The 25,398-nt window shown below is 42.2% G+C and overlaps 1 protein-coding gene and 1 long non-coding RNA gene across 8 annotated transcripts in view; one reads left to right on the plus strand and one right to left on the minus strand.

Annotated features, from left to right (window-relative positions):
* LOC311620254 overlaps positions 1-25,398 on the minus strand; it is a 387,779-nt gene that overhangs the window by 115,619 nt on the left and 246,762 nt on the right. The gene's annotated exons all lie outside the window — the stretch shown is intronic.
* RB1 (RB transcriptional corepressor 1) overlaps positions 12,602-25,398 on the plus strand; it is a 154,054-nt gene continuing 141,257 nt past the window's right edge. For 4 of the 7 annotated variants that reach the window (XM_084879346.1, XM_084879348.1, XM_084879343.1 and 1 more), the window contains exons 1-2: positions 12,622-12,931; positions 15,702-15,828. In XM_084879346.1, the coding sequence (XP_084735472.1) occupies positions 12,825-12,931; positions 15,702-15,828 (234 nt within the window). In that variant the 5' untranslated portion in view covers positions 12,622-12,824. Of the gene's footprint in view, positions 12,932-15,701; positions 15,829-25,398 lie in introns of all 7 variants that reach the window. The other 3 variants (XM_084879349.1, XM_084879344.1, XM_084879345.1) reach the window with 3 other exon arrangements.

Consider the following 25,398-nt stretch of genomic DNA (forward strand, 5'->3'; position numbering starts at 1 on the left):
GGTCTCCCAGTAGAACTCCCAAGGGGACACTTTGCATATTAGCCTTTTCTATAGAGAGATAAAATCTCTCTATATAAAAGCCTAAGTGGCTGTTATCACCGAACAACCAGAAGGACCATGACTTGTCGACCAGTTGCTATGATGTACACTGACTACCAGGGAGCAGACGCTCAATGCAGTAGCTGCTGTGATGCACACTGGCCATTTACAAAGAAACAGCTCTGTGGACCTGACAACAACAAAGCAACACTTGGCTTTCCCCCCATAGGAACACAAGCCCTGCCACCACCACCCTGGAGCGACAGCCCGCCAAATTGCAGCCAATAATGCCATGGTACAAAATGCAGCCTATAGCTCAGACCAGCCCTGAGATGGTTGCTGTGGGCGCCAGATAATAATGTCATGTAGCAATGCCCAGCTTCCTCTCCCTAGTGACTAGCCTCCTTGCAGTTTCTTCAGCCCAGTAACACGACTTGCTTTATAGCCAGGTGCAAACATTTTACTCTTTAACCCACATGTGTCAAACACAAGGCCCGCGGGCCAAATCCAGCCCGCCAGGCCTTGCAATGTGGCCCGCACCGCGCTGTCATCACTGCACTCCGCTGTCAGTTTATGACATTGTCAGTTTATGACTGTTCAGTAAACCATTCGGCCCGCGATTTAGGCTGGATTTTAGATTTTGGCCCCTTCTCTGATTGAGTTTGACACCCCTACTTTAACCAAATGTCTTTGAGGCATTTTCCCATGCCTCTTCTCATTTGATCATCACAGAAGTCTTGGAGTAGGTAGATAAGAGACTTAGTGGAATCCTATTTTTTTCATTAGCCAGAAAATGAGAAAATGAAGATTTAGAAAGTTTAGAAACTTGACGTGACTGAAAAGAAGAAATGGTGGAACTTGAAAATGACTTCAGATTTTCTCACTGTGCAGAATATAGTCAAACACTGCTACTGTTAAATATTTAACACTTTGTTCTCCCGCATGATCTACAATAATAATCTGCTTCATGTTGATATTTACTGCTGTGTTGCTGACAATTACCTGAAAGAGAAATTGGGGTACTTCACTGGGCTGGAAAAAGTTTAGCTAAATAGAAAGCAGGTCTAATTAAGCAAGTTTATCTATATATATAAAGTTCTTGCTGGTGCCAATTGCACGTGTGTGTTTTGATCCATCATTGTTGATCATGAATTTGGTTGACACTTCTATTATAGAGAAAGGGTGAATAGCAATATTAAAATATTTATTGTAATTAATTTTTTCAATGTGCACAAATTTGTGCACTGGGCCTCTAGTAGTGACTATAATAGGCACATCTGATAAATAAATGTTATACAACTTTATTATATGTGAGAACCTTGCAACAGCGATTGTATATATATTTTTAATGAAAAATTATATAGTTTTTTCTTATTATAAAACATCAGGCATAGAATTGCACAAACCTAAATTTATTGTATAAAATTCAAATTAAGAGAAACACCTGCCTGCATATTTTTGTTTATCCTTTGAGGCTTTTTTCTACATGCAAATACACTTCATTAATTCTTCTATGAATTTGCCACCACTTAGTATTAAATGCACCTCAGTCTCAGTCTCATGTGAACATCTTTCAAGAGGCAATATAAGTGACCCTAATCTCAGAACAAACTTCTTGGAAGAAGATATAGAATTTATCTGCTAGATTCCCTTATCAAAGTTTTTCTTCATGGACATTAATCCCTCCACATTTTTGGGTTGTACGTGTATAGGTACTATCAGGTCCTGCATTGTCTCATTTCTCATTGCCAAAAGAAAAGCTCCAGGGCAGCAGCTGACAAAATATTGTTTGAATATAATGTGAGCCACCACTGAGTTGTGCTTCCATGCAGTCTGTTACCACAGCAGGATAGCCCACCAGGAGTTGGTTGCCACAATCTTGGCTGGTATAATACAAGTGGCTAATGTGGAGCCAGTCAGGCCAAGAGCATCTGAGTACATAAGCTGTGTTTGATAAAATCCATTTCTTGCACCATTAATTTTCACTCATGCCTTTCCATTATATTCACCCCAATACTGCATACATACCATAGGGGCATCTAGTGATCATTCCTTCACTTCTTCCCTAAGGAGGAAGGAACAAGTCCATTTTGTCAGAGTCCTGTTCAAGTTGGTGTCCAGCCACAATCTCTGAAAAGGCACAAAGGTTAATAAAACGAGGTACAAAGACCATAATTAATAATCTTCCTCTTTCTTGCCTTAACCCTTTAATATCCTTCTGTCAGTCAATTATGGGCCAAGATTTGTCAGCAGTGAGGGGGCGGGGTCAGGAAAGCGGGTAGAACTCATAGATGAGGCAGCTCCCATTTGGCTGAGGACAATTCTCAGTCAACATTCACAGCAGTTGGGGAATGAGTGTGCCAGTTGGAAAAGGAGATTTAAACAGAGTACCAACATTCATCTACTACAAGGGGCTAAAATATGCAGGCAGGTGTTTCTCTTTATTCCTTGCACCCTTATATCCTAGTCATACTATCACATATTAGCTGTTAGTACAGTACATATACTGTATCTTGGAGGACAGTGCCCAACCATGCACTAAGTTTAGAGCATTTTGTTATGCAGAAAGATCTAACTAAGACAGATGAGTTACATAAGACCACAGAGGCCTTTGGTTATATTCATTGTTTCTCCTCTTTTGTCATAAAATGGATCTTTTGGTCTGAGAAACCATGTCAATAGACAAGGCTTCTATACATTCTTGAACAGTGGTGCTGGCAGAGGCACTGAAGGCAAGAATAGCAAATTCATGACCAAATTAGGTTCCAGTTCTGATGAGCATGAATCGCTGCCTCTCCATTGTATAAAAAATGCAGTGTGATCAATCTGCCATCAAGTGGCTGATTGGTCTTTTCCAAGAGTAATGCCATATTTCAGTCTCTCAAGTGGCAAGTTGGGAATTAAACAACAGCAGTAAACATCAATGTGGATACATCAAAATTGGTGCGAAGGAGTCCATATTTTTGGGCCCTTGTAAGACTTTCATCACTGCCACCATGACTTCTCTATTCCTGGGATCTTTGTGCTAGCTAACACCACAAGACAAGTTATTTCATTCTCCTGGCATCGAAGAATCTCCTCTGTTATTGATGCTCTGGTGGGAATTAACATGAGACACAAATATAGAAATGCTTTATTCTCACTCCCATAGATCCACTCATCTTCTGTTTTCAGATCAAACTATCCACAATACTCCAATCTTTTCCTAGCCAGGTCCTGACCAAGCTAAGAACTTCATGTATATTCCTATCTCAAGCCACTTATTCTTCCTAAGATGTAAACAATCAAGTTACTGCTCACAAATCTGCTCAAGGGAGGCTTTCCATCATCACTTTAATTTGGGGCATCAGCAATGCATTTTTAATAGTACCTATATTTTTTACCAACCCATATGTAAACTAGGTCAGAGGTTTTTCCTCCCCCATCAATTGGTCCTAGAGAACCTCCTTTGGCCAAAGGACTGAATTCAGGGAGAGGTATCAGTGCAAGAGAGTTGGTGAAATAAGAGTTTGGATCATTTGTTCTCAGCTTACTCATGCCTTGGTTGTCCCTGCATGGGCCTGTCCTGAATGTACCGTATCCATTGTACAACAGATTGATGCTGTGCCTGCCAGTGGCAATAACTTATAACTCAGTGGATAATAATCAGCTCATGATGGGCCACTCCTATTGTTTAGGCACTTTACTGTCTCCATAATCAGGCACTCAGTTCCACTTGGGCCCATGATTTTTCAAATAGAGATAATTCACTATTGCAGAAGGCAATGTGTTGCTCCAAAACCTCAGAGTATACTTCCTACTGGGACTTACCAGAGTCTCTATAGATTGCTTCTCCACCACAAATATATTTCATACCATTGGATTTGGTGGATTATACAGCTCAAGTAGTAGGGCACCTTGTGATGAAGCCTGGACCTGATTTTGAGATGTCTCTTATTTTGGCACCCACTTGCATATAAAAGCTTTTAAGTCACCTGAAAAATGAGTTTAATTTATATTCCCAAAGACAATATATACTGCCCTCAAAATCCAAAAAGGTCTACCACTATGTGATGAGTCTCTCTGTTACTGGCAGGAAGTGAGAGGTGCAACAAGTTGTCCTTTACAGCAGTGCTATTCCTAGTATTCCCGGAATACTGGAATTCTAAAAACTTCAACGATGTGGCAAGCCCTTGGATTATTTTAGACTAGAGGCCCAAGTGTACGACATTCATGCACTGGAGTGGGGGTAGTCCCTCAGCCCAGCCTGAGCCCTTTCTGTCTGGGAGTCCTCGAGAGATGTCCGACTGACAGCTTAGGCCCACTCTCTCTGGAAGGGGAGCTGTCAGTCGGACATCCTTAGTGCTGCCTCGAAGGTGGGAGAGGCTCCTGCCACTGCTGCTGTGCTGGCCAACCCTCAGCCCAACTTCTGGTTGAGCAGCGCTCCCCCTGTAGGATCGCACTGACCACCAGGGGGCAGCTCCTGCATTGAGCATCTGCCCCCTAGTGGTCATTGTGCGTCATAGCGACCATTGGTTCCACAGTTCGGTGGATATGCAAATTACCCTTCTATTATATAGGGTTCTATCCTCCATTCTTTGAGATGCATTTGCTTTTCTAGGTCATTTATATTGCGTTATTCAAAGTACAGTCTATAGACTGGTATTGGTTAACTCTTGGTTACTGGTTTGTGGCAAGATAAATTTAGAAATTAAAATTAAAAAGGATAGGAGTACACATTTACTTTCTAGCCTCAGGGCTATTTTAACTCATCTGTCTTCTGTCCCGGTGAGTACAAAGGGGAAAGTACTCTAGATTAATGCTTGTCAAGCTATCTGTGGTGAAGGACCAGTTTTTCAATCTGTTTTAGAGCAGTCCAGGGTATGATCTATCTGTACTGTTCAAGGAGATGAGTCTTCTGATCATGTGCCTGGATGTCACAGCAATGTCAAAGTTCTACAGGAAATCACAGCCTTGTTAAAAAAAAAACAAAAAAAACCCCTGCCAACAGAGGCTCTCTGACATTCTTAGTGTGCTTTAAAGTGACAGTTGGCTGTCTGAGGTATCATTTTATCTTGCAAGGCATACACTTCCATAAACAGAATCCATCCCATCCACAATCCTTAAAATTATTGTCCTCATATTGTTCCAGGATTATAGCCACATTTTCCAATGACCCACTTCTACCTGCACTGCATCCCAGCGGACACAGGTGTGAAGCCTTAGCAATTATATGCTGTGTGGCCTCAGTTACTACATAACTTACTATGCCAGGGGTCTTTATCACCCTGAGCTATCAACACCAATACCCCATTCTGTCTGCAGGACATTCCTCTTACCATCTTTTAACTTGGGTTCTCTAGAAAATACAGCTCGAGTGCAATTTGAGAGAAACGGGAGTTAAGACAAATGGGAGTGGACAGAGAAGGAGAAGAATAGTGTAATATCAGAAATAGCTATCCCTCGGTATCAAGTCTCACTGATTGCTCAGTGCCATGGGCACATGCTAGTTAGCAGAACAGATATAGATCTATCCTCATGGACAGGGTCGGCGTTAGGGCATGTGAGCAATACATTTAGAAGGATTTTATGCTTGAGTTAATGTCCTGATGTCACCATCTTGAAATATCTCAATAATTTTTGAAAAAGGACTTCTGCATTTTCATTTTGCACTGGGCCCTGCAAGTTGCTACCTTGTGCTGCTAGTGTAAGTTGCAGTTTAGTGGGGGAATCAGTCATCCTCTCTCCAGAAGAGTGTGAATTGGTGGCGTGGAGAGCAGGTCACTGTGGCAGAAGAAGAGCATAAAGAGATGAACAAAAACACACTCACAGGGGCAGAAGGAGGGAAGCCCAAGGGTAGCAGAAGGGACTCTTTTTGTTGTCTTCCCCCCTTACACTAAGCATTAACCCCGAGTAATCCAGGTAAACTGAGCAGATTTCTGAAACCCTGAAAGAATCTAAGAGCATATACTTACGGGAGGTAATTTAAATCATGCAAGTTAATTTAAATAGAGCAAGAAGGGAATCTTTTCGGCTACTGCTGCCTCACACTATCTTTAAAGAAACTTTTTAATTTCTGATTTTTCATGAATTAATACTTTAGGAAAATAAAAATGTTAAAAGTACTAGAAAAGTCAAATGAAGTCACATCACATGCAAGCTCATATTTTTTTAGTATTTTAAACAGACAAAACTATATTTCAGAAAAACAATTAGAATAAAAGATAACAGGATAAAAAAAGTACAAAACTGCACTTTGTTCACTGAAAGTGCACATGTAGGTGATTAATAGTTGTTAACAGTCACAACAACTAAACAAACCTTGGTAATAAATTAGCGATTTCCCACATTAAATGCTATAACAACATTTAGTATTTTAAGTTTGTCAATCTTTAAAGTTTTAACATGACAAATGAATGTGCCTTTTGGATTGGGGACAATGCTACTAGCAGGAGATAATGTAGTGTATCTAAACTTTTTGTATGTTTTATTTAACAATACTCACAGAAGAAACCAGCCTCTCAAAGGTATGTCTAAGGAAATGGAAGAAAAGATTTTAATGTGGTTTCAGCAAGCTCAGGATATTCATTTTTAATTTTTACCCAAAATGAAGCAAACAATGCTTTATTTTTAAAATTCATTTTCAACTCTTTATCTGTAGCCAGTTCTCAAAATTTCTCCTATTAAGTAAGTTATAGCTACATTTAAATTGTCTTTCAATGGGAGAAATGGATTTTACACTCATGAATTTCATGTGTAGTTTATTTTCACGGAAAATAAAAATTCAAAATGTTTTATCAATTTCAAAATTGGTTTCTCTATATTTTATATGTAAAGTAGAGGCCTGGGGCACTGGTGAGTCCCTCAGGTGGCCTGTGCCCTCTTGCAATCCAGGACCCCTCAGGGGATGTTGGACTGCTGGTTTCGGCCTGACATCCCCCAAAGGATATAGTAGTGTGTGAAGTGGCAGGCAGCCAGGGAGGAACCTGAGCCTGGGCCAGGCACCATGCTGCTCCTGCTCATCCTGGCCCTCCTGTGCCTGCTGCCACCCCAGAGGCACTGCCGCAGAGCGGGAGAGGGCTGCGCCACCGCAGCTACACTTGCCAGCCGTGAGCCCAGCGGCTGGGGCCTTTTCGGTCAGCTGAGTGGGAGTGCGTTGACCACCAGGGGGCAGCTCCTGTGCTGAGCATCTGCTCCCTGTGGTCACTGCACATCATAGAGACTGGCCGACTGGTCATTTGGTCACTTAGGCTTTTATATGTATAGATGCCACTCAAGTTTGGTGGCTTTATTGCTTCATTTGTCAGTTTGTGGTTTTAGTACTATACTATGAGTTATGGGTATGAACCAAATATACTTCTGAATAAAATTAGTATAACACTTAGGTCTTTAATTCCTTGGGATAATTTCACTGGTCATTATTTGGTTTACTACTATTGTTATTAACTTGCTACTGATGCATGTGTCATTTCTTGACAAAACGGGACAATAAGGCTTATTTCACCATCTATAATTTAGGGTTAAAAACAAATGACACAAATTTTACTTCCCTAATGTAGCAATGCCTTTCAAATACAGGCTTGATTAAAAAGTCAAAGGACTATAAAAATAATATTACAGAAATAAATAAACATATAAATTTTAATTTACTTTTGGGTTATAGTTGACAAAGTAACATTGAAATAATGTGGTCCTCCTGCACATGACAAAGACATAGCCATACTACCTGCAACTCACCACACAAGTTGGAGAACACCTGTACTGTGCTATATGCTGTTTGATGAGAGCTGTCCAATGATCATGAGTTTGGATATTGATGAAATGTTAAATTGCTATAACATGCTGCTAAGAGCATTTACTCTTAATTTCTGTACTTATCTTCTGGTAGACCAAACACAAACAGTGTGCAGATTGGCACTGGTCCAAGGACCACTTTGAGTAATGCTGCTTTAGGTAACCTGTGCTGAAGAGACTGAGAGAAGAACTGGTGGAGGAGTTTATGAAGTAGCAGAAGGGAGGAGGAAAACAAGGAGGTCATGGGTGTGTGGAAGAGGAAGTATTAAGAAAGAGGAAGTGGTCAACTGTGTTAAGTGCCAGAAAAGTTAAATAGGCTGAGGACAAAAAAAGAATCCATGAGATGACAATTAGGACATCAGTGACCTTTGAAACAGTGATTTCAGTGGAGTGCTGGAGTGGTATTGCTGGTAGGAAAGAAGCAGGCCCTAGTAGGCTGAGGAAGGAGAGAGAACATATGGGGACTTCCCTTTCAAAAAGCTAGATTGTAAAGACAGGGAAACAGTATGGTCGCTTATGAGTGCAAAAAAGGTCAAAGGAAGCCGAAACCGGTTTGGCTCAATGGATAGAGCGTCGGCTTGGGGACTGAAAGGTCCCGGGTTCGATTCCGGTTAAGGGCATGTACCTTGGTTGCGGGCATATCCCCGGTGGGGGGTGTGCAAGAGGCAGCTGATCAATGACTCTCTCTCATCGATGTTTCTAGCTCTCTTGTCTCTCTCCCTTCCTCTCTGTACAAAATCAATAAAATATATTTAAAAAAAAAAAAAAAAAAAAAAAAAAAAAAAAGGTCAAAGGAAGACTAAAAAAAATATTGTAATGTCATTGAAGGCACGCCAAGCTGAAAAAGTTCTATCTCCAGATAGAAAATCTAAGCAAGATCTTCATTTGGACTTACTGGCAATCTTGAAACTACTATGGAGTGTGGGAAGATCAGGGGAAGCTTCTTTTAAGAATCTTCAAAATGGCCGAATCTGGTTTAGCTCAGTGGATAGAGCCTCAGTCTGCGGACTGAAAGGTCCCAGGTTAGATTCTGGACAAGGGCATGTACATTGGTTGCGGGCACATCCCCAGTAGGGGGAGTGCAAGAGGCAGCTGGTCGATGACTCTCATCGATGTTTCTAACTCTCTATCCCTCTCCCTTCCTCTCTGTAAAATATCGATAAAATAAAATTAAAAAAAAAAAAAAAGAATCTTCAAAATGTTTAATACTTCTCTGGAAGTGCAACAGAAGATAAGGATTTTGATTGACTTGATTTTTCCTGAGTTGTACATAAAGATTTAAATGTAGTAAGTTCCAATTAAGTTAACTTACATCCCTTTGTAAATTGAGGAATCTCTCTTTGACTTATCATAATTGTGGTACATCCAGATGTTAACAAACTGGGTTTAATAAAGTAAGTCATCCCTATATATGAAGAGAGTTTGCTTCAGTCCCCAGGACTTTCCTATGCTCTCCTGCCCTCCCCACTTTTAACAAATAAGAATTTACTGTGTGCCCAACACTGTGCTAGGTACTAAGGCTATAACAATGAAGGAGCTCATTAGAGAAAGGTCATGTAATGATGTTTTCTCATTAAGTTAGACTCGCAGGGGTCTTCAAACTACGGCCCTTGGGCCACATGCAGCCCCCAGGGGAGTCTGATCCTGCCCGCCAGGTTTTTTGGGCAGTGAGCGCAGCCAAGGTGTTACAGTAGAGATTAGTAGTTCATATAGTCCGGCCCTCCAGCTCTCTGAGGGACCGTGATCTGGCCCCCACTTTAAAAAGTTTGAGGACCCCTGAGTTAGAGGCTCAGTTATGTCATTGAGGACCCATTTTTAAAATATTCCTACTGTGCCATTCTTAATATTTCTGCTTTATCTTCAAGTCAGGTGTCTTAGGTCACAATGCTGCAGCAATTGCATTGATAACATCCTCATAATGGTTAAGAAGTAGAAGAACTGTGTCATGCTTGTATCTCATTTTAGCAGGCTTTCAGTGGACTATCTTTGATCTAGCAAAACCCAAAATTTCACCCTTACTCCTGGACAAGGTGAATTGGATTAAATAGGTTTACAACTTTGATGGTATCTTCTCTCTATAGTCAGAGCTGGTCATAGATTCTTATCTCTTGACAAACGTTTGGCTTCCAAGAGAGGGTTTTTTGAACTATGGCTGATATAGCTGGCTTACAAATATACCTGGCTTGTTGAGTAGGCCATTGACTTCCAACCCTTTGTACATTCTGGCATATGTCATGGCATACACAGAAAATGGCAATCCATCATACTCACTGGGATAAACCCAAGAAGTTTGCAGCCATGCCTTGCCTGAAAGGCTCCTGCTGCCTCAGCCTTGCTCAGCTTTTCCAGATAAGAAGATTCACATCAGAGCACAACTGTATTTCATTTACCGCACCTTAGTTGGGAAGTTCTGGAGGAGCAATCCACAGCATCTGCCAAAGAGAAAAAAACGTGTACTCAAAGTAAGCAATTTATTACTATAAGACCAAGAGATGCAAGAGACACAGTTTCTGAGCTAATGTTTGATGGTGGTAGTTCCAGCAAGCTCTTCTGTGATGTGTTTGTGCCTTTGCACATGCTGATTCTCTCTTCTTGCTGTTTTCTTTAACAGTACAATGTAATGGATAAGCAGAGTTAAATATATCTGGGTTCAAATCCTCTGCCACTCATCAGCTCTGGAATATTGGGCAAATTGATGAACTCCTGTGAGACTGTTTCTCCATATGCAAAGTGGAATAATTCTATGCACTACTCATTTGAAATAATTGTTTTTGAGGACTAAGATAATTATGTAAAATTACCAGCACAACTTAATGTTAACCAATAAAGATTTGACAAATTAAGTTTGTTTGGGGGGTCTTAAAAAAATAATTAGAATCTGAGACCCATATTTAGATAGCAATCCAAACTGCTCTGAAGAGAAGAAAGGAAGATAGGATTTATAAAGGCAAAAAACACAAAATGTAATTTCATGCAAATGAAGTATTGCTGGTTAAGTACAGGAATTAGTTCCAATATCCAATGCATGAAATTCTTGCACTGGTAGGGTCCCTAGGCCTGGCTGGCAATCAGGGCCCATCTTGGGGCGACCAGCCAGGAGATGGTGGGTGGGGCCCCTGCTAGCACCCACCTTGGTTGACCTGGGGCCTGTGGGCAACTCCCTCATTGAGCATCTGCCCCCTGGTGGTTAGTGCACATCATAGCAACAGGTCATTCTGCCATTCAGTCAATTTGCATATTGGGCTTTTATTACACAGGACTAGAGGCCCAGTGCATGAAATTCCTGCACGGGGTGGGGGGATGTGTCGACATCCCTATCACAATTCAAAAAAGGCTGGCTCCCAACTGCTCGCCTGCTGCCTTCCTGATTGCCCCTAACCGCTTCTGCCAGCCAGCCTGATCACCCCTAACCACTCCCCTGCCAGCCTGATTGATGCGTAACTGCTCCTTTGCCAGCCTGTTTTCCCCTAACTGCTTTCTCCTGCAGGCCTGGTCACCCCTAACTGCCCTCCCTGTAGGCCTGGTCCCCCCCTAACTGCTCTCCCCTGCAGGCCTGGGTCCCTCCCAATTGCCCTTCCTTGCAGGCCTGGTAGCCCTCAACTTCCCTCCTCTGCTGGCTTGGTCACCCCTAACTGCCCTTCCCTGCTGGCCTGGTTGCCCACAACTGCCCTCCCTTGCAGGCCTGGTCCCTCCCAACTGCCCTCTCCTGCTGGCCATCACAAGATGTGATGGCCATCTTGTGTCTACATGGGGGCAGGATCTTTGTCCACATGGGGGCAGCAATCTTGTGTGTTGGAGTGATGGTCAATCTGCATATCACTCTTTTATTAGATAGGATGCAGGGAGGAAAAAAAAAAAATACTTCCTATGACTAAGGAAGTGAAGCCCATATATATATCTCTGTATCCATGTAGCAGTGATTGTTACAGGATATTTATGGCTGGGCCTTGAGCTGAGTGTAGCCACTTCATAGCTGCTCTAAGAACTGAAGCACAAGATGTGGATGGGCCCCACTTCCCTAATAGCCTCTATTTTAAGTGACTCTCTTAGGAATGCTTATTCCATTTAATGTTTTCCCGTTATCAATAAGTAAGCCCTCATTAAATGTTACATCTCCCTGGCAAAATTCTACTAGTATTCAACTGCCACTGTTCCTTTGAAGATGTCCCGTAGACGTTTCTAGGTGCCTCCTGTAAACCACTAGTCGATTTATTACTAAGTAAACATGTGAAGACGTTTTCTGGTTAAGACAGAGGCATTAAAACAGTAATTACACTGCAATCTGTTCTTTACCCACAGTCCTCCTCTCCTCCCTAACTAGAGATCCTACCCTTTGTATCTCCCAGTGACTGGCAGAGTCCAGCTCCTATTATGAGTGCCCGCAGTGTTTGTTTTCCTTTGGGCCCCTCCGCGGAGGGGAGCGGCTGGCAGAAGGCCCGCGGTGCAGGCGGAGGGCGCCGCCCAGAGGGAGAGGGGCGTGCCCGCCGAGGGTGCAAACGCCCGATATTCCTGGCGCGGCCGGGCCGCACCCCGTGACCCACCCACAGATGGACTCGGGCCCAATCTCACCCCCCAGCCTGGGCACTGCCCCGCTACCCGCACCCATGCCCGGAAGGCAGCGTTCCGGGTAGAGGCAAGTCCGGGCGGCGGCCGCGGCCTCAGGAGAGACGCCGGGACGCCGGCCCGGGCCCCGTGCCCAGCGCGCCCGCCCGCCGGACCTCGCGCCCCCGCCCCGCGCGCCACCCGGCGCCCGGGCTCCTGCCGACGCCGCGGGCCCGGAGCCTCGCGGACGTGACGCCGCGGGCGGAAGTGACGTTTTCCCGCGGTTGGACGCGGCGCTCGGTTGCCGGGCGGGCGGGGGGTGGGCTTGTCGGTGTCTCTCAGGGGACGTTCGTGTTATTTCTGTAACGGGAGTCGGCAGAGGACGGGGCGTGCCCGGCGCGCGCGCGACCTCCCGCCCCGGCGCCCCGGCGCCCCTCGCCGCCCGCGGGCTCCCGCCCCGGCCGCGCGTCATGCCGCCCAAAGCCCCCCGCAGAGCCGCCGCCGCGCCCCCGGCGCCGCCGCCCCCCGAGGAGGACCCCGCGCAGGACAGCGGCCCCGAGGACCTGCCGCTGGCCAGGTGAGCGAGCGTCAGCCCCGGGGCCGGCGCGCGGGGAGGGCGCGGGATGCGGCGGGCGGGCGGGCGCCGCGGTGCCCGGCGGGCGGGGGTGCGCCCTCGCCGGGAGGCCGGCCGGCGGGAGGAGGGTCCCGCCGCGCCCCCCGCCGCGGCGCGGCGCCGGGGGGAGGCTGACAGGGGTCCCGGTCCGCGAGCGGGAGCGCGGCGCCGCCGGAAGGGCTCTGGCTCCGGCTTGACAGGTGTCCGGCGGGTGGGGCTGCGGTCCCTGAGCGAAGTGACAGGTGCCGCCTCCTCCGCGGGGCTGAGGCTCGCCGGCGGCGCGCGATTTCGAGGCCCCGTCAGACGGGGCGGGGGAAGAGCCTCCGAAAACGGCACAAAAAGACGAGTGTCTGGCGGAGAGCCCTCCTCGGGGGTGTTCGTAGTCCGCCGGGGTCTCCGGGGATGCAACAGGTGGGCATGCTCCCTGTGGGCGCGCAGCTGCACGGAGCCTCCCCGGGGAGCGGCGGCCCGGAGGGCACGGGGCCGCTGCGGGGCCGCCCGGGCGGAGAGTGCGGGGCCTGGGCCAGCCGCACCCGGGCGCCTGGCCGGGGTGCTGGGTGGGGTTCTCCTGCACCCGTGCTCTGAGTTCTTGGGGATACAGAGCCATAGTAACTCTACTGGTGGGACAGAAAGCTCTTCCGAGGAACTGATGATGTATGGGCACAGGGTTAGCCCAAAGTGCTTACCTGTCTCTACACTTTTCCTTTCTTTTTTGTTTCAGGTTAGCTGGCTTTATTATTCCCCCCCCCCCCTTTTTTTTTTTGCCTTTTGGCTTGGAGGCCAGTCCTGGTCCTGTTGCTCCCCAATCCCCACCCCCTTTGGGTACAAAATGAGTGTCCTTGTGCTCCCATGGATGGAATTTAAATGTAAGAGAGTCATGATATCATGATATAATAACGCAGTAGAACATGACAGGGGAGATATTTATTCCTTTCTAGCAACATCTTATTATTTTTTTTTATTGGGATACTCTATGGTTAAGAAGCTAAGATGGGTAGAGTAGAATCGTCTTTATTCTTGTCAGCACGGGTCCTCTGAAGAGGACCATTGCAGGGTTCTGTCCCTCACCGCTCCCTCCCTCTTTCTCCGCCCTCGCCAAGGCCTGTTTCTTTCACCTCCCCAGACACTAAGAAAATTCAGGCCAAATTGTAAAAGACTGGAATGGGTTTTTGGAAATGGCTTGTGAAAGGCTATTAAAGATTCATATATTTAAATAGACTGCCTTATGGGTCAATTTAAAAGTCATCCTCACCAGTTAAAAAAAAAAAGTCCAAGGATGTTCTGGGAGAAGACATTCATTTCTGCTTAAACTCTGTTGTATCTAGGACTTGAAAGTTTCCCTTTGGAAGTAACAGTAAACACTCAGTGAAGTGTTCCATGTTGTACACAGAGCTATGGAAGCATTCTCGATTATTGTATGGTAACCAGAAATATTGAAGTTCTGGTCATCATCTGGACTTTGTTTTTGTTTTTTTTAAAAAAACTATTTTTCTAACACTTTTTATATACCTTAAATGATGGATTTATTAAATTATCCTGTAAGTCAAAACCATACAAAAATAGTGTGCTCTTTATTGTCCATATCCACAAAAGGTTTCTTTAGCACGGGCAAACTCCATAGACTAACTGCTTTGCAAGGATAGAGCCACTGACTGGCAAACTGAGGCCAAGGAGCTTATTCAGGTCCCAGTCCCACTGGACTTCCAGTTACAGAGTCCATTTCTACTTTGAGAGTTGAGATCTTATTTCTGTTGCATTGTCTCTGACCTAAATGATGCAATTGGAAGGGAAACCCTCACTAGTAACAGCATGCTATCTTTATTGTTGAGATAACCAAAAGTTAATTATGTTTTGAGAGAGGGTTGACAGTTTGGAATAGTGGTCAAGGACATAAATTATGAATATGAAGTTAGATTGTTGGGTTTATGTCAAGGTTCCCACTTACTGGCTGTCATCCCAGGTGAGTGCTTTAACTTCTCTGATTTGGTATTTATCTGTAAAATAAGGATAATAAGAGTACTTACCTAGTAGGGCTAATTTGGGGATTTAGGGAAACAATGCATCTAAGCTACTTTACACACTGGGTCATAGTAAATATTCAAAAATTATTAGCTGTTTCTCATATTATGATATGGACATTATACAGTATTATACATACTGTTAATATTAAAAAATCCTCATAATATGATTATTAGATGTCAAATAGGCATTAAATGAATAAAAAGGAATTATCCAAAAAGAATAATTTATGTTAAATTAATCATTGTGTAAGAAATGCCAGCAGGTAGATTCCATATGAAATATTGATAATTATAGACTCTATTTTAACTAAGTCACTAAGTCAGTGAATTGAATTCTGTAATAATGGGTTTTTCTCTTCTTGCTGTTATTGTTATCCCAGTTTCCCCAAACAGCTTTAGCTATTTTACTTACTTTCCTTCACAAACTATTTTGCTGCTCTGAAGTGTAAGTGATTCACTAGGCCAGCAAACATTTTTCACTGTGTGGTATCCTTACTTTGGAAAGACTAAGAAAAATAACAACACTCTTAAATTCTAAGTGTAAATTTTTCAAAGATAAACTTATCCTGTAAAGATAAATAAGCTCCTAAAGTATTTAGTGATGCTAGCTTTTCAGAATAGTGCTATTATTCGCAAACCATCGAAACAAATGTTTACTTAATTAGTTTATTTAATGATTTTGTGACTATTAAATGTATATCTTTATTTGGTAGGCTTGAGTTTGAAGAAACCGAAGAACCTGATTTTACTGCATTATGTCAGAAATTAAAGATACCAGATCATGTCAGAGAAAGAGCTTGGTTAACTTGGGAGAAAGTTTCCTCTGCAGATGGAGTATTGGTAAGAATTCGCCTAAAGTTTTTAATTCATTTTTATCACCTTAAAAATAAATTTTTGGACCACTGTAGAAAATTTAGAAAAATAGAAAAATTCCCCCCAAAAAAGAAAAGCTAGTAATAATTTTATTGCCCAGAGGCAATTTACCTCTGATAACATAAAGAAGTCACCACATAATCCCCCCCACCAAAGTATTTTAAAGCCAATCTTAGATATATTTTATTTATAAAAACTTCCCTAATAATATAAAGACTTTTCAAAAACAAAGCCATATCTTAAAAATAATTTTTAATATCTTCTATTATCCAGGCAGTGTTCAAATTTCCTGTAAATCTCTGAATTAGTTTTATTAGAATTCAGAATCTTTGATAATATTTTGATATGTTTCTTCTATTTTTTTCTTTGCATATAATATTTGAAAATAATTACTAGTGCTTTATATGTACTGGGGAAATATGGTAAGCTCTTTGTAAATTACTGATTTAGCAGTCCATTGGGATGTGAAATATAAAACCCTTATTTTACATGTATTATGTAAAATCTTTATTTTATAGATGAAGACACTGGAGTATAGTAAGGTCAAGTAAATTGACCAACGTCCCTGGCTAGTAAGATCTAAAACAAAGATTTGGGGTCCTATCTATAGTTATACTAGCGACCCGATGCATGAAATTCGTGCAAGAGTAGGCCTTCCTTCCCTTGGCTGCTGACACCGGCTTTCCCCTGGCTCCTGGGACCTGGCTTCTCTCACAGCCCTGTCTTCATCTGGAAGGACGTCTGGTCTAATTAGCATATTAGGCTTTTTATTATTATAGATGCCGTTACATATACTTTTGTATCTTGCTTTAAATGTTTTTCTTAATATCATGAGCATTTACTTGTTATTTTTTTTTTGAAATGTGATAATGTAATTTTCAGTGGAAGTATAATATTTTATTCATTATCGATAGATACATTTTAATTTTTTAATTCTTACTATTATTAGACACTTATTTTTCCCCAAACTATTTTGCAATATATAATAATGAGATAGCTGTCTTTTCTTATTCATAAGAATAATGCTTGCCACAAAAATAAGTCCTTGATAATTTGTTATAAAAATTAATGAATGACTCTCTGATTATTAGTCAATTTTTATGAGTTGTGTTACTGAGTCAAAAGCTATGGACATTTAAAAACTCTTGATAATTATTGCTGAATTGCACTCCAATCGCTTTTAATGAATTTATTTCTCATCAGCATCCTATCCTATCTAATAAAAGAGTAATATGCTAATTGACTGTACCAACACTACACCCACAACCAGTCAGGAGTGCTCTGCAAATTAACCAAGCAAAGATGGCAGGGGGGAGGAGGCAGCGCCCTAGCCACTGGCCTGATCCAATCCACGATGGCAGACCTGGGCAGGCAGCATGGGTCAGTGCCCGCTGCTGGCTTGATCCAAGCCAAGATGGGGGACCTAGCAGGCCTTGATCGAACTGCCTGCCAGGTCCAAGCCACAATGGAGGACCGGGCAAGCAACATAGAGCAGCCCTACGCCACTGGCTGGATCCAAGCCTTGATTTCTGACCTAGGCAGGTGGCAGGGGGGAAGGGAGGAGCAGCGTCCTAGCCACTGGCCTAAAAAGCTGCCATCGCACCACCTGCTGGTCCAAGCCACAGTGGGGACCAGGCAAGCAGCAGAGTGCAAAGCCCTAGGCCATTGCTTGCCTGGATCGGGGACCCAGACCCGAGGTGTGGGGCAGCGCCCCACACTGCTGGTGGGGTCCAAGCCGAGGGGACCTGGGCAACTTCTGCCAAGACCCGCCTGTGGTGTCGAGCAGAGGGAGAAAGCTGGCAGCTTAGAGGGCATTGCTCCCTCTGGAGCCCCAGCTTCGGAATCCCAGCTATGGAAACCAGTAGGAGAATCCCCACAGAATCAGCTGTTGGTCACACAGCTCAAAGGCCTGACAGTTAAGACTCATTCACCTGTATCTCAGACCATGCAGTAGAGAGGTGGGACTATGTTCAAAGAAAAACTGTTGATAAAACGTAGCTTTGCAGCAGAAAGATGCTTATGTTATTGACAGAAAATGTCTGAAGAGCAAAGGGCATCTGATCTTGAAAGAAGGCGACGCCTACGACAGAATGTATCTGAAGAGCAGCCATTGGAAAAAACGTCGCTCTGAACCCGAAAAACACCGTCATCATCGACAGAAAATGTCTAAAGACCAACGTGCCTTTGAAGTTGAAAGAAGGCGGTAGTGAAGACAGAAGTCCAGAGAACAGTCATCAACAAGTACTACCAATATTGGTAGGAACTGCCTTCTCAGCAAAAATGGAGTACATGAGGATGCAATTCTCAAACACAGTTGTGGTGGCATGACTGTTAGATGTGAATTTTGCCTATCATTAAAATTCTCTGATGAAAAACCATCCGATGGGAAATTTACTCAATGTTGTAGCAAAGGGAAAGTCTGTCCAAAAGATATACATTTTCCAGATTACCCTGCATATTTAAAAAGATTGATGACAAACGAAGATTCTGACAGTAAAAATTTCATGGAAAATATTCAATCCATAAATAATTCTTTTGTTTTGCTTACATTGGTGCAAATATTGCATTGCCATTAGGGTATGGACCATACTGTTTTAGAATACATGGACAAGTTTATCACCGTACTAGAACTTTACATCCTTCGGTTGGTATTTCTCGGAAGTTTGCTCAATTCTATATTTTGGATACAGCCAAAGCTACAAGTAAATGATTAGCAATGCCAGAAAACCAGGGCTGCTCAGAAAGACTCATGATCAACATCAATAATCTCATGCATGAAATAAATGAATTAATAAAATCGTATAAAATGCTACATGAGGTAGAAAAGGAAGTCCAATCTGAAGCAGCAGCAAAAGGTCTAGCTCCCACAGAAGTAACTATGGCAATTAAATATGCTCATAACAGTGATCCAGGTAGATATAATTCTCCCGGTTTAACCGAGGTTGCTGTCATATTCAGAGAACCTCCTTTTGAAAGGGACTTGATCATTCATTGTAAACCAGATCCCAATAATCCAAGTGCCACTAAAATGAAACAAATCAGTATCCTGTTTCCTACATGAGATGCAATGACATATCCTATTCTTTTTCCACAAGGTGAAAAAGGCTGGGGAACAGATAATGCATTAAAACTCAGAGATAACAGTGTACTCAACAATAATACTAGACAAAATGTAAGGACAGGAGTCACACAAATGCCGTATTATGGATTTCATCTCTCTGTGAGGGACACATTTAATCCTATTTTAAATGCAGGCAAATAAACAGTTTATTGTGGATTCATATTAAAAAATGGAGGCAAATCGGATAAATTTCATTAAAGCAAACCAATCTAAGTTGAGAGTTGAAAAATTTAGTGGTTTGATGGATTATTTCAAATCTAGATCTGAAAATGACAATGTACCAATTGGTAAAATGATGATACTGCCATCATCATTTGAGAGTAGTCCCAGAAATACACAGCAGTGAGCCGAAACCGGTTTGGCTCAGTGGTAGAGCGGCGGTCTGCGGACTGAAAGGTCCCGGGTTCGATTCCGGTCAAGGGTGTATACCTTGGTTGCGGGCACATCCCCGGTAGAGGGTGTGCAAGAGGCAATTGGTCGATGTTTCTCTCTCATTGACGTTTCTAGCTCTCTATCTCTCTCCCCTCCTCTCTGTAAAAAAATCAATAAAATATATATATATAAAAAAAGAAATACACAGCAGTGATATCAGGATGCAATGGCAACTGTAATGAAGTATGGCAAGCCCGATTTATTCATAACCATGATGTGAACTTTAAATGGGCAGGTATTACAAACAATTTACAATGCTGGCAAAAAGGTGAAAACAGACATGACTTGGTAGCCAGAGTTTTTAATGTTAAGCTGAATGCTCTTTTAAATGATATATGTAAATTCAATTTATTTGGCAAAGTAATAGCTAAGATTCATGTCATTAAATTTCTAAACTAGGACTGCCTCACGCTTACATATTATTGATATTAGATAGTGAGTCCAAATTACGTTCAGCAGATGACATTGGTCTTATAGTTAAGGCAGAAATTCCAGATGAGGACCAGTGTGCTCGACTTTTTTCAAATTATAAAATCAAATACGGTACATGGGCCATGTGGAATACAAAATCCAAATAGTCCATGTATGGAAAATGTTCAAAGGGAGATCCGAAAGAATTTCAAAATGTGACCATTGGAAGTATTGATGGATATCCCAAATACAAACGAAGATCTGGTAGTACAATTTCTATTGGAAATCAAGTTGTCGATAATACTTGGATTGTCCCTTATAATCCATATTTGTGCCTCAAATATAACTGTCATATAAAAGTTGAAGTCTGTGCATCAATTAGAAGTGTCAAATATCTATTTAAATACATCTATAAAGGTCATGATTGTGCAAATATTCAAATTTCTGAAAAAATATTATCAATCATGATGAAGTACAGGACTTCATTGACTCCAGGTATGTGAGCGCTCCTGAGGCTGTTTGGAGACTTTTTGGAATGCGAATGCATGACCAATCTCATGCAATCACAAGATTAGCTATTCATTTGCCAAATGATCAAAATTTGTATTTTCATGCCGATTATTTTGCTGAAGTTTTAGATAGGACTAACAGACATAACTCAACTTTGATGGCTTGGTTCTTATTGAATAGAGAAGACTCTGAGGCATGTAATTATTATTATTGGGAGATTCCACAGCATTATGTGTTTAATAATTCTTTCTTGACAAAATGCCAGAATGGTAGGAATAAAGTATTAGGGAGACTTCACCGTGAGCTTTAGAGAACCAGAACGATATTGCCTTAGACTTTTGCATGTAAAAGGTGCAATAAGTTTTGAGGATATGCGAACTGTAGGAGGTGTAACTTACGATATATTTCATGAAGCTGCTAAACACTGAGGATTATTACTTGACGACACTATCTGGAAAGATACGATTGAGGATGCAATCATCCTTAATGTCCAAACAACTATGGCAACTTTTTGCATACATATGTGTGTTTGGATGTCCTGCTGCTGCAGACAAATTATGGGATGAGAATAAATGTCATTTTTTATTGAAAATTTCTGTTGGAAATTGCACCGAAGAGAAGGTGCCTGTGTGAACTGTGAAATGCATGTCCTTAATGAAATTCAGGAGGTATTCACATTGCATGGAATGAAATGTTCAGATTTCAAACTTCCAGACTATCCTTTATTAATGAATGCAAATACATGTGATGAATTGGATGAGCGACAACAGGCAGAAATTTTGATAAATTCTCTGAATGATGAACAGTTAGCAGCCTTTCAGACTATAACTTTAGCAATCAAGATCAAACTGTACACCCCAAATGCTTTTTCTTGGATGGTCTAGGTCAGTGTTTCCCAAACTTCTCTCATGATGAGAATCACCTGGTGGAGTTGTTAAAATGCAGATTCCTGAATCCCAACTAAGAAGTGCTAAACTAGAATTTTTGGGAACATATAGGTAAAATTTCTCATCATGAGAGAAGTTTGGGAAACACTGGTCTAGGTGGTAGTGGAAAATATATCTGTATAAAGTTTTAATACATTATATTAGAGATCATGGTGGTACTGTTTTACCACAGCATCTACAGGAATTGTTGCAAATTTATTTCTTGGTGGAAGAACTTTTCATTCCCAATATAAATTACTAATTCCATTAAATGAAACTTTAATTTCTAGACTTGATATAAAGAGCAAAGTTGCTAAAACCATTATAAAGGCCCAACTTCTTATAATTGATGAATGCACCATGGCATCCAGTCATGTTATAAATGCCACAGACAGATTACTAAGAGAAATTATGAATTTGAATGTTGCATTTGCTGGGAAAGTTCTCCATGGATATTTTTGACAATGTCTCGGTATTGTGCCGCATGCTATGCGATCGGCCATAGTACAAAGGAGTTTAAAGTACTGTGATGTTTGTGGATGTTTCAGAAAGTTGTCTCTTACAACAAATATGATATCAGAGGATTCTGCTTATAGCAAATGGTTAGTAAAACTTGGAGATGGCAAACTTGATAGCAGTTTTCATTTAGGAGTGGATATTATTGAAATTCCTCATGAAATGATTTGTAATGGATTTATTATTGAAGCCACCTTTGGAAATAGTATATCTATAGATAATATTAAAAATATATCTTGCCGAAACCAGTTTAGCTCGGTGGAGACTGAAAGGTCCCAGGTTCGATTCCGGTCAAGGGCATGTCCTTTGTTGCGGGCACATCCCCAGTAAGGGGTGTGCAGGAGGCAGCTGGTTGATGTTTCTTTCTCATCGATGCTTCTAACATCGATCCTTCTCCCTTCCTTTCTGTAAAAAATCAATAAAATATATTTAAAAAGATCTAAACATGCAATTCTTTGTCCAAAAAATGAGCACGTTCAAAAATTAAATGAAGAAATTTTGGATATACTTGATGGAGATATTCACACATATTTGAGTGATGATTCCATTGACTCAACAGATGATGCTGAAAAGGAAAATTTTCCCATTGAATTTCTTAATAGTATTACTCCTTCAGGAATGCCGTGCCATAAATTAAAATTGAAAGTGAGTGCAATCATCATGCTATTGAGAAATCTTATTAGTAAATAGGGTCTTTGTAATGGTGCCAGATTTATTATCAAAAGATTACGATGTAACATTATTGAAGCTGAAATATTAACAGGATCTGCAGAGGGAGAGGTTGTTCCGATTCCAAGAATTGATTTTTCCCCATTTGACACTGGCCTCCCATTTAAATTAATTCGATGACAGTTTCCTGTGATGCCAGCATTTGCAATAACTATTAATAAATCACAAGGATAAGCTCAAGGAATATTCCTACCTGAACCTGTTTTCGCACATGGTCAGTTATATGTTGCTTTCTCTTGAGTTTGAAGAGCATGTGATGTTAAAGTTAAAGTTGTAAATACTTTTATCTCAAGGAAAATTAGTCAAGCACTCTGAAAGTGTCTTCACTCTTAATGAGGTCTACAGGGAGATATTAGAATAAGTTTTAATCACTTTATCCATCATTATTTGCATCAATGTTGTTTTTATATTATGAGTTTGTTATTGTTGTATCATTTTGTTATTGTTTATTAATAAAATTATGTATTATTTTCATATACATTGCACTCATTTCCTTTTATCTCTCATACTTTTATTATAGAGAAAGGACAAATAGCAATATTAAAATATTTCCTCTAATTAATTCCCTTTCAATGTGCACGAATTTTGTGCACTGGGCCACTAGTCCTATGTAATAAAAGCCTAATATGCTAAGTGTCTGGTTGACTGGCTGGCCGTTCAATCAATCAAAGTGTAATATGCTAATGATATGCTAAGGCTGCTCAACTGCTCACTATGACATTCACTGACCACTGGGGCAGACGCTCTAATCAGTAGGTTAGCTTGCTGCTGGGGTCTGGCCAGAGGAGCCAGATGGGCCAGCTGAGTGAGATGGGCTGGACATGCCCTGGAGCCTCCTTTGGTCCCTCCCCACCTGGCCAACCTCCCACGTCTGTCCTTTGCCCTGATTGTGCACTGGTGGGGTCCTTCGGCCTAGTCTGTGTCCTCTTGCAATCTGGGATCCCTCGGGATGTCAGAGAGCCAGTTTCGGCCCAATCCCACAGGGAGAGCACCACTTAGCCAGGAGCCGGCGCACAGCTGTCGAGCACAACAGCAGTGATAGGGGCCTCTCCCACCTCTGTGGCAGTGCTAAGTATGTTCAACTAATGGCTTAGGCCCGCTGCCCCCAGGGAGTGGGCCTAAGCTGCAGTTGGACATCCCCTGAGGGCTTCCAGACTGCAAGAGGGTACAGGCTGGGCTGAGGGAAACCCCCCCCAAGTGCATGAATTTTGTGCACCGGGCCTCTAATTGTATTAGACTACATCTGTCTCTTTTTACTGATCAGATCAATACAAAAAAAGAAAATCTCTGCTGTTTTGTTTACCCTGGGTACTATAATGAAATCTATAGGCTGTGTAGCTTATAAACAACAGATATTTATTTCTTACAATTCTAGAGGCTGGAAAGTCCAAGATCATGGTGCTGGTAGATTCTATGTCCATAGAGGACCCACTTCTTGACTCATAATTCTTATCATTGGCCTTACCTGGTAGAAAGGATGGGAGCTTTCTCTAGCCATTTTTATAAGAGCACTCCTCCCATTCATGAGAGCTCTGCCTTTACGACTTAATAACTGACTAAAGGCCCTACCTCCTAATACCGTCATGTTGGCCATTTAGTTTCAGCATATGCATTTAGGGAGAATACAAGCAATCAATCTATAGTATATATAATAATAAAAGCATATTATGCTGATTAGACTGGACATCTGTGAAGCCATGGCCAGCATGGCCTTAGGTTCAAAGCTTTGGAGAAAGGGCTGACACTCAATTAATACACAAGACAAAAATTTTAAATTTAGAAATTTTTGGGGAAGCCAGGGAAAGCTTATGTGTAGTAACCAAGTTCCACTGAATCTCTATTCCCATCTGCTTTTATCCTATATAATAAAAGGCTAACGTGCAAATCGACCGAACTGTGGAACGACTGGTTGCTGTGATGAGCACTGCCCACCGAGGGTCAGATATTCAACACAGGAGCTGCCCCTGGTGGTCAGTGTGCTCCCACAGGGGGAGCACCACTCAGCCAGAAGCCAGGTTCATGGCTGGTGAATGCAATGGCAGTGGCAGGAGCCTCTCCTGCCTCCACAGCAGTGCTAAGGATGTCCAACTGCCACTAGGTCCTCTTCTGTGGGGCCTAGGCCATCAGTTGGACTTTCCTGGAGGGCTCTGGAACTTCAAGAGAGCACAGGCTGGGCTGAGGGACACTCCCCCCCCCTCCCCCCGCTCTGTGCATGAAATTTATGCACCAGGCCTCTAGGTTACTAGACTACACAATTGCCTTTTAGGAATGCAAACAGACATATCAATGGTAATGTTTAGTGAACAGTAAGATTATAAGGTTGGGGGAGTTTGCTTTAGGCCATTGAGTCAGCAGTAATAAAATGCAGATATTTACCCTGTGAATATCAAAGAGCCCAATTCAGCTTTCTGACTGGACTTCTCGCATTTATATTAATTACTGTTGATCTTGGTTCTCAGCATTTCCCCCCTCTTTAATTTCTAAATAGATGTTGATGTGCCACTTGCAGAACTTGGATTCTTTTAAGACTTTCATTCAGCATCTGCAGACTAAAATTAAACAAATAAGAACAAGAATGAGACAGGCAATAGTGGTTATGCTAAAAGGCAAAAGTAATGAGATTTAGTGAAAAAGAGTAAATTCTTTAAACTGCTGCCAGGCATCTAAGGAATTAGTTTGTAAGTTTGCCTGGGATAATTATACAATATGCTGCTGTAATTCCAAAATATCAAGGGTGGTGTTATTTTTTATTTATTTTAAAAAATATGTATTTTATTGATTTTTTACAGAGAGGAAGGGAGAAAGATAGAGAGTTAGAAACATCCATGAGAGAGAAACATCCATCAGCTGCCTCCTGCAGAACCCTCCACTGGGGATGTGCCCGCAACCAAG

The sequence above is a fragment of the Pipistrellus hanaki genome (genome assembly GCF_964339955.1).
Source record: "Pipistrellus hanaki genome assembly, chromosome: 3".
Taxonomy (NCBI): Eukaryota; Metazoa; Chordata; class Mammalia; order Chiroptera; family Vespertilionidae; genus Pipistrellus; species Pipistrellus hanaki.